At 54.4% G+C, this 12,849-nt stretch overlaps 1 protein-coding gene across 3 annotated transcripts in view; it reads right to left on the bottom strand.

Moving 5' to 3' along the window:
* SH2B3 (SH2B adaptor protein 3) overlaps window positions 1-12,849 on the bottom strand; it is a 46,677-nt gene that overhangs the window by 21,145 nt on the left and 12,683 nt on the right. For all 3 annotated transcript variants that reach the window (XM_034934513.2, XM_034934514.3, XM_034934512.3), the window contains exon 2: window positions 11,683-12,441. In XM_034934513.2, the coding sequence (XP_034790404.1) occupies window positions 11,683-12,414 (732 nt within the window). In that variant the 5' untranslated portion in view covers window positions 12,415-12,441. The remainder of the gene's footprint in view (window positions 1-11,682; window positions 12,442-12,849) is intronic.

Genomic DNA, 12,849 nt, shown 5'->3' with positions numbered 1-12,849 from the left:
GCCCACAGCCCTGACCCCACAATGGTCTCATCTCAATACCAGCCTCGAAAACAAACAAAACAAAAAAATACCACACCAACTTCCAAGAAGCCAGTAAGAGCAGCCAGGCCTGGTAAGCAGGACGGGGTGGGGATGGACCATAATAACTTAATTACCTCCCCCCTTGTTGGATTCAGGGCACTTTCTAGGCTGTGGATTCGCAGAATTTGAGCTGAAAGGAAGCACCCCGATACCATCTGCCCCCGTGGTTTCAGTGCGGTCGGGGGTTTCTTCTAAGCGGCAAAGCACTTTTTCAAACACGATTTTGCATGGAACCCCAATAAGGGGGCAGATGGGGCGGCAGTGTGTGTGGCTGGGGCCGCAGGAGCCCTGCCCAACCCCCTCCGCCTTCCCCATCACTCCCAGAAGGCCACTGCAGGCACCCACTTCATAGCTCAGAGAGGACTGGGACCTACCTGGGTCACATGGCAGCCCAGGACAAAGTGAGGATGGGACCTCCGTTCCTACCCCAGGAGCCTCTGCCGCTGGTCCCCCAGGAGACGTGGGCCCAGGAAAAAACCGGCTTCTTAAGCCTGTGTGCCCGCCAGGACCTGAGCTCTGCCTGCCTGCCAAGACCAGGGCTCAGTCTGCCCTGCTTGCCGGGATACAGGCTCGTTCTGACGGTGGAGGGTGGGTGCTTTCTCTCTGCCTGTTCTGGGGCCTAAACACAAACCCCCTGCCCCTGGTGCCCCCCGGCCTTGGCAGACCCACCAGGGACTCTCATTTCCTGCCTTGGCCACCTCCCAGCTCTGGGGCCTCGGGCAAGTTTCAGGACCTCTCTGTGCCTAGTTTTCTTGGCTGTGAAATGGCTTCATCACTGTCCCCACCTCCGGGGTTTGTGATAAGGATTCCATGGGATGTGGCGGACACAGTGCCTGTCACATGAAAACCAATTAATAAAAATGGGCCGGGCGCGGTAGCTCACGCCTGTAATCCTAGCACTTTGGGAGGCCGAGGCAGATGGACAGCCTGAGGTCAGGAGTTGGAGACCAGCCTGGCCAACATGGCGAAACCGCGTCTCTACTAATAATACAAAAAAATTAGCGGAGTGTGGTGGTGGGCGCCTGTAATCCCAGCTACCCGGGAGGCTGAGGCAGGAGAATTGCTTGAACCCTGGAGGCGGTGGTTGCAGTGAGCCAAAATCACACCACTCTGCTCTAACCTGGGCGACAGAGCAAGACTCTGTCTCTAAATAAATAAATAATAAATAAAAATGACAACGCCAGTGATGCGTGCAGCAGCAAAGCCTTGCAGGCCCCAGCGAACACTGGCTGTGTTGGGCACAGCTCTAGGTGCTTCCCAGACAGCACTCAGTTGATCCTGAGGCCAGAGCCATCATTCAGCTATTTTTACTTGAGTAAACTGAGGCACAGGGAGGGCAAAGTGCCTTCCCCCGGGTCACAGGCTCAGAAGGGCAGGGGCAGGCCAGGGCCGCGCCTGTCAGAGCCCGAGGCGGCTTCCTGCCGTCCCTCCTCCTCCTCCTCTTCCTCCTCCTCCTCCTCGCACTCCTGCCCCGAGAGGAAACCGCCAGGCCTCCGGCGGACGTCCCTTTCTTTCTGCTTCCTCTTTCCCACACCCGGAGGCATGGGGTGGCTCCTGCATCCCCGCCCAGGCTCTGGGCCCAGAGCCCGACTCCTGTGGCCTCCCCGGGTCTCAGTTTCCTCCTCTGTAAAGGAGGTGTGAGGGCGGTGCCGCCTGGAAGAATCACGGCAAGGACGGACGGGCACGGCCCTCCTGTGCCCAGGCGGGGTCACAGCCCACCCAGAGGGAGCTGCCCACCTGCGCCTCTGCCTCCCCTGCAGACCCAGGCACACCCAGGAACTGAGGCCCCCAAGGGATGGGTCACTCATCAGACACCCGGGCTCCTGTGCTATCTCTTGGGGGGACTTTGTGCTCCCAAAATCAAGGTCAGAGTGGCCTTGTTCCAGGGCTTCTGGGTGCCCCAAATGTCTCCTGCCAGAAGGGTGGGCCCGAGGCTGCCCCTCACCTGCCCTATCAGTGCTTACCGTAGCCTGCCCCCCATGACACTTCCCATTTTACAGAAAACTGAGGCCCAGCAAGGCCAAGTCACACGCCAGGGACACCTGGCTCGAAAGGGGATGAGTGGGGATGGCTCTGAAGCACATTTGCCCCCGAGTCGCAGCCACTCCTACCCAGACCACTGCCTCCTGGGCACTCAGGCCTGTGATGCAGCGGGGGGCTCAGGGCTGAGGGCTAAGTCCCCCTGAGGCATCCCCCAGCCCCTCTTCTACCACTTCTCCAAGCTGGGCATCAGAGGCCATGGGTGGGATGTGCCAGGCAGAGTCCTCTGTGCCAGGTGAGGGGCGCTGGCCAGCCCCCTCCAGGCCTTGGTGTTGGCATCTATAAAATGGTGGCATTGGATAAAATGGCCACAGGAGGTTTTCCTAGTCCAAGAGCCCAAAACAGGTGCCCCCACCCATGCAGGGCCCTAGTTAACAGCGCCATCAATAATACTGACAGTAAGTCCTTCTAAGGACTCACTGCTCACAGGGGCAGCCAACTGCCCAGGTTCCAAGCCCCTCTCAGCCACAGGGGCTGTGAGACCTTGGGAAAGCCACCTAAGCTCTCTCAGACCTAGTCTCCCCATCTGTGAAATGGGCATAATGGCGCAGCTACCCTCACAGGGCTGCTGTGAAGATAAAATGAAGCCAGGTCAGTAAAGTGCCTGCTGTATAAGGAAAGCCCAATAAATGGTGGTTTAAAGGGCATTTATCAACAGCTAGAACTCCATCATGTCCTCCACTGTACAGATGAGGGAAACTGAGGCTCAACCTCCAGAACCACCAGGGCTGGCAGGACTTCAAGACCATCTCAGCCAATCCATGCCTGGGCATATGTGGAAACTGAGGCCCGGCAGGCTGGGCATGCTCCATTTGAAATGGGAGCCCCACCTCCCCGGGAAGGTCTGGGGCCCAAGGCCAGCTACTCCAGCCTAGCAGCTGTTTCTGGAATCTTTCTCCTTCCCCAGGGCCCCCACTGCTGTCGCCTCCCCGTCAGGCTCTCCTGCTGAACCAGTGGCAGCACAGGCCAGGCTGGGACCCCCTCCAATGCCGGCCTGGCACCGCCAGATCCTCTGATTTTTTTTTTTTTTTTTTTTTTTTCCTGAGATGGAGTCTTGCTCTGTCGCCCAGGCTGGAGTGCAACGGTGCAATCTCAGCTCACTGCAACCTCCACCTCCTGGGCTCAAGCGATTCTCCTGCCTCAGCCTCCCGAGTAGCTGGGATTACAGGCACATGTCACTGTGCCCAGCTAATTTTTGTATTTTTAGTAGAGACTGGGTTTCACTATGTTGGCCAGGCTGCTCTTGAACTCCTGACTTCAAGTGATCCATCTGCCTTGGCCTCCCAAAGTCCTGGGATTACAGGTATGAGCCACCGTGCCCGGCCGATCCCCGGATTCCATAAGAGAAACCAGAAGTCTGGATTCTGTGAAATCTCTCCGCTTTAGGTTGTAAATGTGGCAACCAGTGCAATTTCCTTTTCTTGTAACTGCCAGGTGAGACGCACACCTCAGGCCCAGCCCAGCCTGGAGCTGGGTTATACACTCTCTGGTTTGAACCAGTTCAGCAAGGGGCCAGGGGCTTGGGGTTAGGGGCCCCTTGGGATCAAGGGTTCCCGTCTCAGGGTTCGGATCCCCTTCACTTCATGATCCCAGGCAAGTCTCTTTGCGTCTCCCAGTGCCTCAGTTTCCTCATCTGTCAAATGGGTCAGTGAACTCCAGCTCATGGGAAGGTCCAAGAATTTAGGGCAACACCTGGCACACAGAGGCACACATTCAGGGCCATGAATGTTGGGGCTCAGAAAACAACACCCCAAAGAAAGGTGCTGTGGCATGCTAAGTACTTGAACTAAAGAAGACTAGAAGGGCTCAGAAGGGGCCCTCAGAAGCAAAGTCTCTCTCACCTCCTTCTGCCTTCCTGTCTCTCTCACCCTCCTTCTCCCCTGAAGCGAGTCATAGAAACTAGGCGGCTGGGCACAGTGGCTCACGCCTGTAATCCCAACACTGGGAGGCCGAGGCAGCAGGATCACTTAGGGCCAGGAGTTTGAGGCCAGCCTGGGCAACATAGCAAATCCCCATCTCTCTTAACAAAAACAAAACAAAACAAACAAACAAACAAAAAGATAAAAGAAAAACGGAACCAGAATTCTTCCTCAAGGTGGGTCATAGAATCTAGAACCCCTCTCCCTGAAAGCCAGCCATAAAACCTAGAAATATAACTCTAACCTTCCCCTACCTTCCTGGGTAGGAGCCATCCACAGAGAAATTCTCCAACCTACCTTGTCTGAGGGAGGCAGGTTGTAAGTTCCAGAGAGGTCCTGCCCTATACCGGGAGGAAGGAACACAACACCATGCAGAGGCCAAGAGGAATGGGAGCAAGCAGGCCTTGCTGGGACCCTGCCTCCGTCTAGCTCAGTAGATCACACCCTTTCGTCCCAATCCCATTTTTACGCAGCTATCCCTGCTCCATCAAACCTAAACACCAGACAGACCATTTCCTGGGGTCTTTCGGTCTTCATTCCTGAAAGCTACATGTCACATAAAACTTTGATTCAATAACTTTGTGATGCTTTTCTCTTGCTGACCTGTCTTGTTGCAAGAGTGTCGGTCGTGAGCCCGATGATGGGTGATGAAAGGCATGTCACCTTTCCCCCACATAAACACACTGCTCCCCTGTCCTTGCCCTGCCTGGGGCTCAGCGGTGCCCAGGGGAAGGAGGTCTCTAGAAGAAATCATGCCATACTCTCCCATTGCGGGCCTGAGCTGGGAGACCACAGGTAGCCTGGAGGGTCCCTTGCACCCACTCCCACCCGCAGGTGGCCCCAGCAAGTGTCTCAGGCCCTCTAGGCCTAAATCCTCCAATTGTTCCCACTGCTCTTAATGTAAAACCTAAAGTCCCCACTGTGGCCCACAAGGGCCTCTGCAATCCAGCTCCACTACCTTTGTAGTCTCACCCTTCCCTGTTCCCTCGAACCCCAGGCTGCCTGGCTATTCCACAGACTTGCCTGGTTCACGCTCACTGCAGGGCTTGTGAACCTGCCATTCCTCAGCCTGGGACTCCTTCACCCAGATCTATCAGGACCGGCACCTCCTGCCAAGGGGCCTTTGCTGACCAACCCCAGGGAAGGCAGCCCCCTCCCACCTCCCAAGGGCCCACGCTGCCCACCTGCAGTGGCCACTGAGACCAGAGAAAGCTGGGACTTTTCTCCCCTTCTCCTGACCTTGGAAAACACAGACATCTCCTCCACCCACACCCCCACCCCTGGCAGACTGTGGCCTCCCCTTGCACACCCCCGGTCACAGAGCGCTCTCTCCCAGCGCAGCCCTCATAGTGCCCCTGGAGGTGCTACACCATCACCCTGCTCCACAGGCCCGGGGTCACACAGCAGGTCGGGGGCAGAGCTGGGGCCCAACTGCAGGTGAGGCTCACCTGTGGGCTGGGCCCACCTGGCCTCAGACTTCTGGGCAGCTGCCTTCTCTTGGCTGTCTCCCTCCAAAGCCTCTTCCAGCCCTGGGCAGCAGGGCCTCCACCAGGCTGGCACTGGGATTACATCTGCTCCCTCTCCTGCAGGGCACCCTTAAAGTGACAGACCGCAAGTGCAGATCCAAAGCTTAAGCCCTTCGCCACCACCCACTGGTTGTCAGAACTTTCTTTTCCTTTTGTTTAAAACTGTTCCCAGAGCCAACCCCTGGGTCAGAGGTCAGGGATCACAGTTGACTACCTGGCAAGCACATGCAAGAGTTGTGGTCTGAGCACCCTTGGCCCATCACCTGGACACAGATTCACTGAGGGGATGCTCCTGAGCCGCCCGGACTGTTCCACCTGATGCTCCGAGGGGCTAGGAGAAGCCTCCCCAGGGCTGCTTGCTTTGCAGGCAACACCCCAGGCCCCGCAGCAACCACCAAGCCTGTGACAGAGCCCCAGCCAGCCAGGGCTACAGCAAAGCCCTCTGGGACCTCCCTGGTTCCCTGGATTGGGAAAAGCCCTAGGGAATCTGATGGGGCCCTACCATCGGGGCTCCCAGAGAACAGGAGTCTTGGGGATGCCTTCCCCTGAGGGCCCAGCAAGCACTGGAAATAAACCTGGGCTCTCCGCCCGAAGTCAAAACCATAACAAACCACAACAACCGTGGCAACAGCAACACAGCACTCATGGAGTGCTCCCAGTGCCAGGCACGTGGCACATGCGCTCTCCCCACCAAGACACACAGCCCTATGGGGTAGGAACTATGAGTACTCCCCAATGTACAGAGGGGGAAACTAAGTCTCAGAAAGGTGATACCACTTGCCCCAGAGCTGAGAAAGCAGCTTATTCATTATTCAAACCCAGGGCCAGCTGGCTCCCAACACCTGGCCTTCCAAGATTATTTTTATTTTTTATATATTTACTTATTTTTTTTGAGATGGAGTTTCGCTCTTGTCACCCAGGCTAGAGTGCAGTAGCACGATCTCAGCTCACTGCAACCTCCGCCTCCTGGGTTCAAGTGATTCTCCTGCCTCAGCCTCCCTAGTAGCTGGGATTACAGGCATGTGCCACCACACCAGGCTGATTTTGTATTTTCAGTAGAGACGGGGTTTCACCATGTTGGTCAGGCTGGTCTCGAGCTCCTGACCTCAGGTGATCCACCTGCCTCAGCCTCCCAAAGTGCTGGGATTATAGGCATGAGCCACATGCTTGGCCACCAAGATATTTTTTAGTAGAGATGGGGTTTCACCATGTTGGCCAGGCTGGTCTCGAACTCCCAATCTCAGGTAATCTGCCTTGGTCTCCCTAAGTGCTGGGATTACTGGCATGAGCCACTGCGCCCAGCCACTGAGGTTGTTTTTCAAAGTTAAGAACCCCGGCCGGGCGCAGTGGCTCACGCCTGTAATCCTGGCACTTTGGGAGGCTGAGGCAGGCAGATAACGAGGTCAGGAGATCGAAACCATCCTGGCTAACACGGTGAAACCCCGTCTCTACTAAAAATACAAAAAAATTAGCCAGGTGTGGTGGCGGGCACCTGTAGTCCCAGCTACCCGGGAGGCTGAGGCAGGAGAATGGCATGAACCCGGGAGGCGGAGCTGGCAGTGAGCTGACACCGTGCCACTGCACTCCAGCCTGGGCAACAGAGCAAGACTCTGTCTCAAAAAAATAAAAAATAAAAAAATAAAAACCCTACAGTGTCGCACAGATAAGATCATGTATTGGGGCCGTTATTTGTCTTTCATGGTGTCACAGCCTCGAGATTTTTAACAAATGATGAGAAAACCGTTTTTTATCTGTGCTTGCGTTTTCCCAACAGCTTCTGATTGTGCTTGGAATAAAACACTAAGTCCTCCCGTTCCCAGTGTCCTCCACCCACATGTACTTCCCGGCTCCCCATCTCCCTCTCTCTGCTCCCACCACACCGGCCTCTTCGTCTTGTCCTTTCTTCAAAACATGCTAAACACATTCCCCACTCAGGGTCTCTGCCCATGCTGTTCCCTCTGCCTGGAAGGCCCAGTGATTTACTTAGAATGAAAGTAAGTGACCTCTTGGCCAGGCATGGTGGCTCGCACCTGTAATCCCAGCACTTTGGGAGGCCGAGGCGGACAGATCACCTGAGGTCAGGAGTTCAAGACCAGCCTGGCCAACATGGTGAAACCCCATCTCTACTAAAAATACAAAAATTGAGGCCGGGTGAGGTAGCTCACGCCTGTAATCCCAGTACTTTGGGAGGCTGAGGCAGGTGGATCACGAGGTCAGGAGTTCAAGACCAGCCTGGCCAACATGGCGAAAACCCATCTCTACTAAAAATACAAAAAATTAGCCAGGCGTGGTAGCATGCGCCTGTAATCCCAGCTACTCGGGAGGCTGAGGCAGGAGAATCACTTGAACCCAGGAGGCAGAGGTTGCAGTGAGCCGAGATTGCGCCACTGCACTCCAGCCTGGGCAACAGAGTGAGACTCCATCTCAAGAAAAAACAAAAAAAAACTGCTTTTCATGAAAAGCCAGGCCATAAAGGTAGGAAATGACTTTTAAAACGCAAAGAAATTGTCCAAAATATATAACGACTTTTACAAATCAATTTAAAGGCTAGACAGACAATAAAAACATGTACTTCACAAACGACCACATTCCGATGACCAATCAACATATGAAAAGGTGCTTAACCTCCGTGAGTCATCAGGGAAACGCAAAGTAAAGCCACCTTGAGATCCAGGAATGCAGCCACCGGTGACTCTCAACACCAAGTGCCTGGCTAACATGGTGAAACCCCATTTCTACTAAAAATACAAAAATCAGCTGGGTGTGGTGGCACGCACCTGTAATCCCAGCTATTTGGGAGGCTAAGGCAGGAGAATCAGCTTGAACCCAGGAGACGGAGGTTGCAGTGAGCCGAGATTGTGCCTCTGCACTCCAGCCTGGGCAACAGAGCGAGACTCCGTCTCAAAACAAAAACAAAACAAAACACAAAAAAACCCACCAAGTGCTCAAGTGTTGGTGGGGAAGTGGAACCACCCGGAACTCTCGCCCACTGCCGGTGGGACACAAAATGGTGCAGCTGCTTTGGGAAAAGTCTGGCAATTTCTCTAAAGTAAACATGTACCTACTCTATGACTGAGCAATGCCACTTCTAGGAATCCACCTGAGAGAAATGAAAGGATGTGTGTCCATATTTAGACCTAGATGCAAACTTCATAACAGCCTTATTCATAAATCAAAATAGAAACAACCCAAATATTCATCAACAGAGGATGGGATAAACCAGTTGTGGGACATGGAGACAGCTGTGCAATGGAATCTATTCAGTACTCAAAAGAAACAAACCCGGCTGGGCGTGGTGGCTCATGCCAGTAATCATAGCACTTTGGGAGGCCGAAGTGGGGGGACCATTTGAGCCCAGGAGTTCAAGACCAGCCTTGACAACATGGTGAAATCCCATCTCCACAAAAAATACAAAAATTAGCCAGGTGTGGTGGCACGTGCCTGTGGTCCCAGTTACTCGGGAGGCTGAGGTGGGAGGACTGCTTGAGCCCAGGAGGACAAGAGGCAGAGGATGCAGTAAGCTGAGATCGAGCCACTGCACTCCAGCTGGGTGACAGAGCGAGACCTTGTCTCAAAAAAAAAAAAAAAAAAAAAGACACTATTGACATGTACGATCAATGTGATCAATCTCTAAAACATTATGCTGGGCAAAAGGAGCCAGAAATAAAAGGCAACCCATTTATTAGCTGGGAGTGGTGGCACGTGACAGTGATCCCAGCTACTGGGGAGGCTGAGGCACGAAAATAACCTGAGGCTGGGAGGTTGAGGCTACAGTGAGCCATGATCACACCACTGCACTCCAGCCTAGGTGACACAGTGAGACCCTGTCTCAAAATAAATAATAAAATAAAACAAAGGCAACCTACTGTGTGATTCCATTCACATGACGTTCAAGAACAGAGAAATCGAACCTGTGGTGATAAGAGGTGGTATGTATGGGGGTACAGGGCACTGGCCTGGGGAGGCATGAAGGAGCCCTCTGGGGTGCTGGTCACTTGCGTTGCACACACACGGAAACACAGAGCTTCAGATGTGTCTCATACTTCACGCACTTCCAGGTCTGCATGTTACGCCACAGTCAGTTTGAAAACGTTACTTCAAAGGATTCTTGGATGACTCTCCCAAACCACCAAACCGGGACCCCTCAGTTATCCTCCCAGAGACCCCATTGCTTTTCCTTTAGAACACAGTTTACCAGTTTTAGAACACAATTTACCATTTTTAATTCCATGCTCATCTGTGGGTTTATTTCCTCAACAGCCTCCACTAGACCCGCCTGGTCCCCCAGAACCTAGCATGTGCCTAACACATAGTAGGTGCTCCATAAATATCTGTCGAATGAATGAAAGAGTAACCATAGGTTTCCTCCACCCACATCGTGAGCCCCTCAGGGCCAGTATCACATCGGTTTTGCTCATGCTCTAGAGTAAGGCCCTACCACGTAACAGGATCCCAAAGAGAGAGCAATTAGATGAAAGCCATATGGTCCTGTCATGCATACCTGAGTCAAAGATGGAGCCTGGCAGGTGAGTAGAACACAGTGACCTTTCAGCCTCAACAGCACAGTAGGAATTAAGCCAGCTGTGAAGGAAAAGAACTTTTTTTTTTTTTTTTTTTTTTTTTTGAGACAGGGTCTCGCTCTGTCACCCAGGCTGTAGTGCTGTGGTGCAATCTTGGCTTACTGCAGCCTTGGTCTTCTGGGCTCAAGTGATCTTCCCACCATAGCCTCCAGAGTAGCTGGGACCACAGGCATACACCACCACGCCCAGCTAATTTTGGTATTTTTTGTAGCAATGGGGTTTTGCCAAAGGACAAATTCTTTTTAACTTGCAAAATATCACCAAGGCACAGGAGGTGCAGAGAAATTCTCTGAAGGTTTTGAGCCCTCTGGAAATAAAACACCAATCTGTCAATGCCAGTCTGAGTCAGAGTTTTCAAGGATCTCAGAGTGACCTGCTACCAGCCCACATGACACCCAAATGTGAAGGCAAAAAGGTGTCCCTGGACATTGTACAAAATCCTTGACTGGTACTCCTCAAAACTGCCAAGGCTATCAGCAATAGAGGGTTGGAAACTGTTACAGCCAAGAGGCGCCTAAGGAGACGTAACGACTAAACCTCATGTGGTATCCTGGGGGGCGAGCTGGAACAGAAAAGGGACATTAGAGAAAAACTGGCAAAGCCAAAGGAACAGTGGCGTTTAGCTAACAGTGATGTACCCGTGCTGGTTCCTTAGCTACAACCAAGGTACACAGCAGCGTAAGATGTGAACCTTCGGTGAAGCTGGGTACCATGTGTAAAGGAACACTACTATCTTTGCAACTTTCCTGGAAGTCTAAAAAAATTTTTTTTTTTTTTGAGACAGAGTCTCACTCTGTCACCAAGGCTGGAATACAATGGTGCAATCTTGGTTCACTGTAACCTTCCCTCCCAGGTTCAAGTGATTCTCCTGACTCAGCCTCCCAAGTAGCTGGGATTACAGGCGTGCGCCACTGTGCTCAGCTAATTTTTTATATTTTTAGTAGAGACAGGGTTTCACTATGTTGGCCAGACTGGTCTTGAACCCCTGGCCTCAAATGATCTGCCCACCTTGGCCTCCCAAAGTGCTGGGGTTACAGGCGTGACCCACTGCACCTGGCCTGTAAATCTAAAATTCTAAAATAAAAAGTTCTTTTTTATTGTATTTATTTAGAGACAGGGTCTTACTCCGTCACCCAGGCCTGGAGTGTGTTGGCATGATCACGGCTCACTGCAGCCTCCACCTCCTGGGCTCAAGTCATCCTCCCTTCTCAGTCTCCCGAACAGCTGGGACCACAGGCACGTGCCACCACACCTGGCTAATTTTTTATAGAGAGAGGGTCTCGCTAAGTTGCCCAAGCTGGTCTCGAAGTCCTGGGCTCAAGCGATCCTCCTGCCTCGGCCTCCCAAAGTGCTGGGATTACAGGCATAAGCCATTGCACTCAGCCTAAAAGTTCTTTTTTAAGAGGGCCTAGTTCCCTCTGGACACTCTGTGGCCACCAGCTGGAAAGCCATCACACCTCCCCAGCCCGCGCTCTCCCCAGGGCGAAGGCGAAGGGCGCAGTGCAGTGCGCAACCCCGCGGGCAGGGCTTACTTACCTTGGGTGGGTCGAAGAGCTCCAGCACGCGGTCGGGGCCATCGGGGCCCGGGGGCCGGCGCAGCGCCAGCCTCCCGCGCTGCCAGCGTGCCCCACTGTCCATGGAGGCCTCGTCGGCCAGGCTGTAGCGCAGCACCGCCTCCTTCAGCGCCTCGGGTGGCGGCTCCCGGGCCAGGCTCCAGGGCAGGAGCTTCTTGGCCAGGCCAGGCCGGGCGGGGGTCTCAGCAGCCTCTCCGGGGGTCCCGGGGGCGGCAGCGGTGTGGGCCGCTGGCAGCTCCCCGGCCGAGCGGCGGCGGAAGATGTGGCGGAGGCTGCGGCGAAAGTGCTGGAAGGAGCAGGGCCCGGGCGGCCGCGGCGGGGCCAGCTCCTCAGAGCTGCGGGCCTTGGGCAGGCCAGGGGCGGCGGGGCCGGGGCCTGGCTCCGGGGACGCCTCGGCCTTGGCTGGAGGCCCACGGCCTGTGTCCCGGTAGTCGCGGCCCGGCGCCCGTCCGTCGCGCACCTCGCGGCAGAAGTAGCGCTGGAAGAGGTCGGTGAACTGCAGCGACACCAGCTCGGCGCGCAGCGGCGCGTGCTGCGGATGCTCCCGGGCGAACAGCCAGTACTGGCGGGCCAGCTCCCGGGCCGCCGCTACGGCGTGCAACTCACAGAACTCGCTCCAGCCCCGCGGGGCCGCCGCCGGGGAGGCTGAGGGCGCGGAAGAGGGCGAGGAGGGCTGCAGGGCAGGCCCGTTCATGGCGGAGACCCAGGTGGTGCGGCCGGGCTGAAAGACACGTGGGTGGGCGGGCGACAAGGAGTAAGCAGGTGGGTAAGCAGGTGTAGGCCCCGTTACACACCGGGCACCACAGCAGAAATCCAACGCGACCATAACACCCAGTGCTGGTGAAGATGCAGGGAAACACGCACTCCCCTACCAAGTGGCATTCTGTAAGGGGCATGGCCAATTTGGCAGAATTGATTCTAGACTCTGGAATCCTGCTTTTGAAGTACAAAAACCATATGATCATCTCGATAGATGCAGAGAGAGTATTTGACAAAATTCAACATATCTTTATGATAAAAATTTTCAACAAATTAAGCATAGATGGTATGTTGTACCTCAACACACTGAAGGCCCTATATAAAGGCTGAGCTCGGAGGCTCAGGCCTGTAATCCCAGCACTTTGGGAGG

Source organism: Pan paniscus, chromosome 10 (assembly GCF_029289425.2).
Source record: "Pan paniscus chromosome 10, NHGRI_mPanPan1-v2.0_pri, whole genome shotgun sequence".
Taxonomy (NCBI): domain Eukaryota; kingdom Metazoa; phylum Chordata; class Mammalia; order Primates; family Hominidae; genus Pan; species Pan paniscus.
The sequence above is the reverse complement of the archived record's forward strand: the minus strand, read 5'-3'. Positions and strand labels throughout refer to the sequence as shown.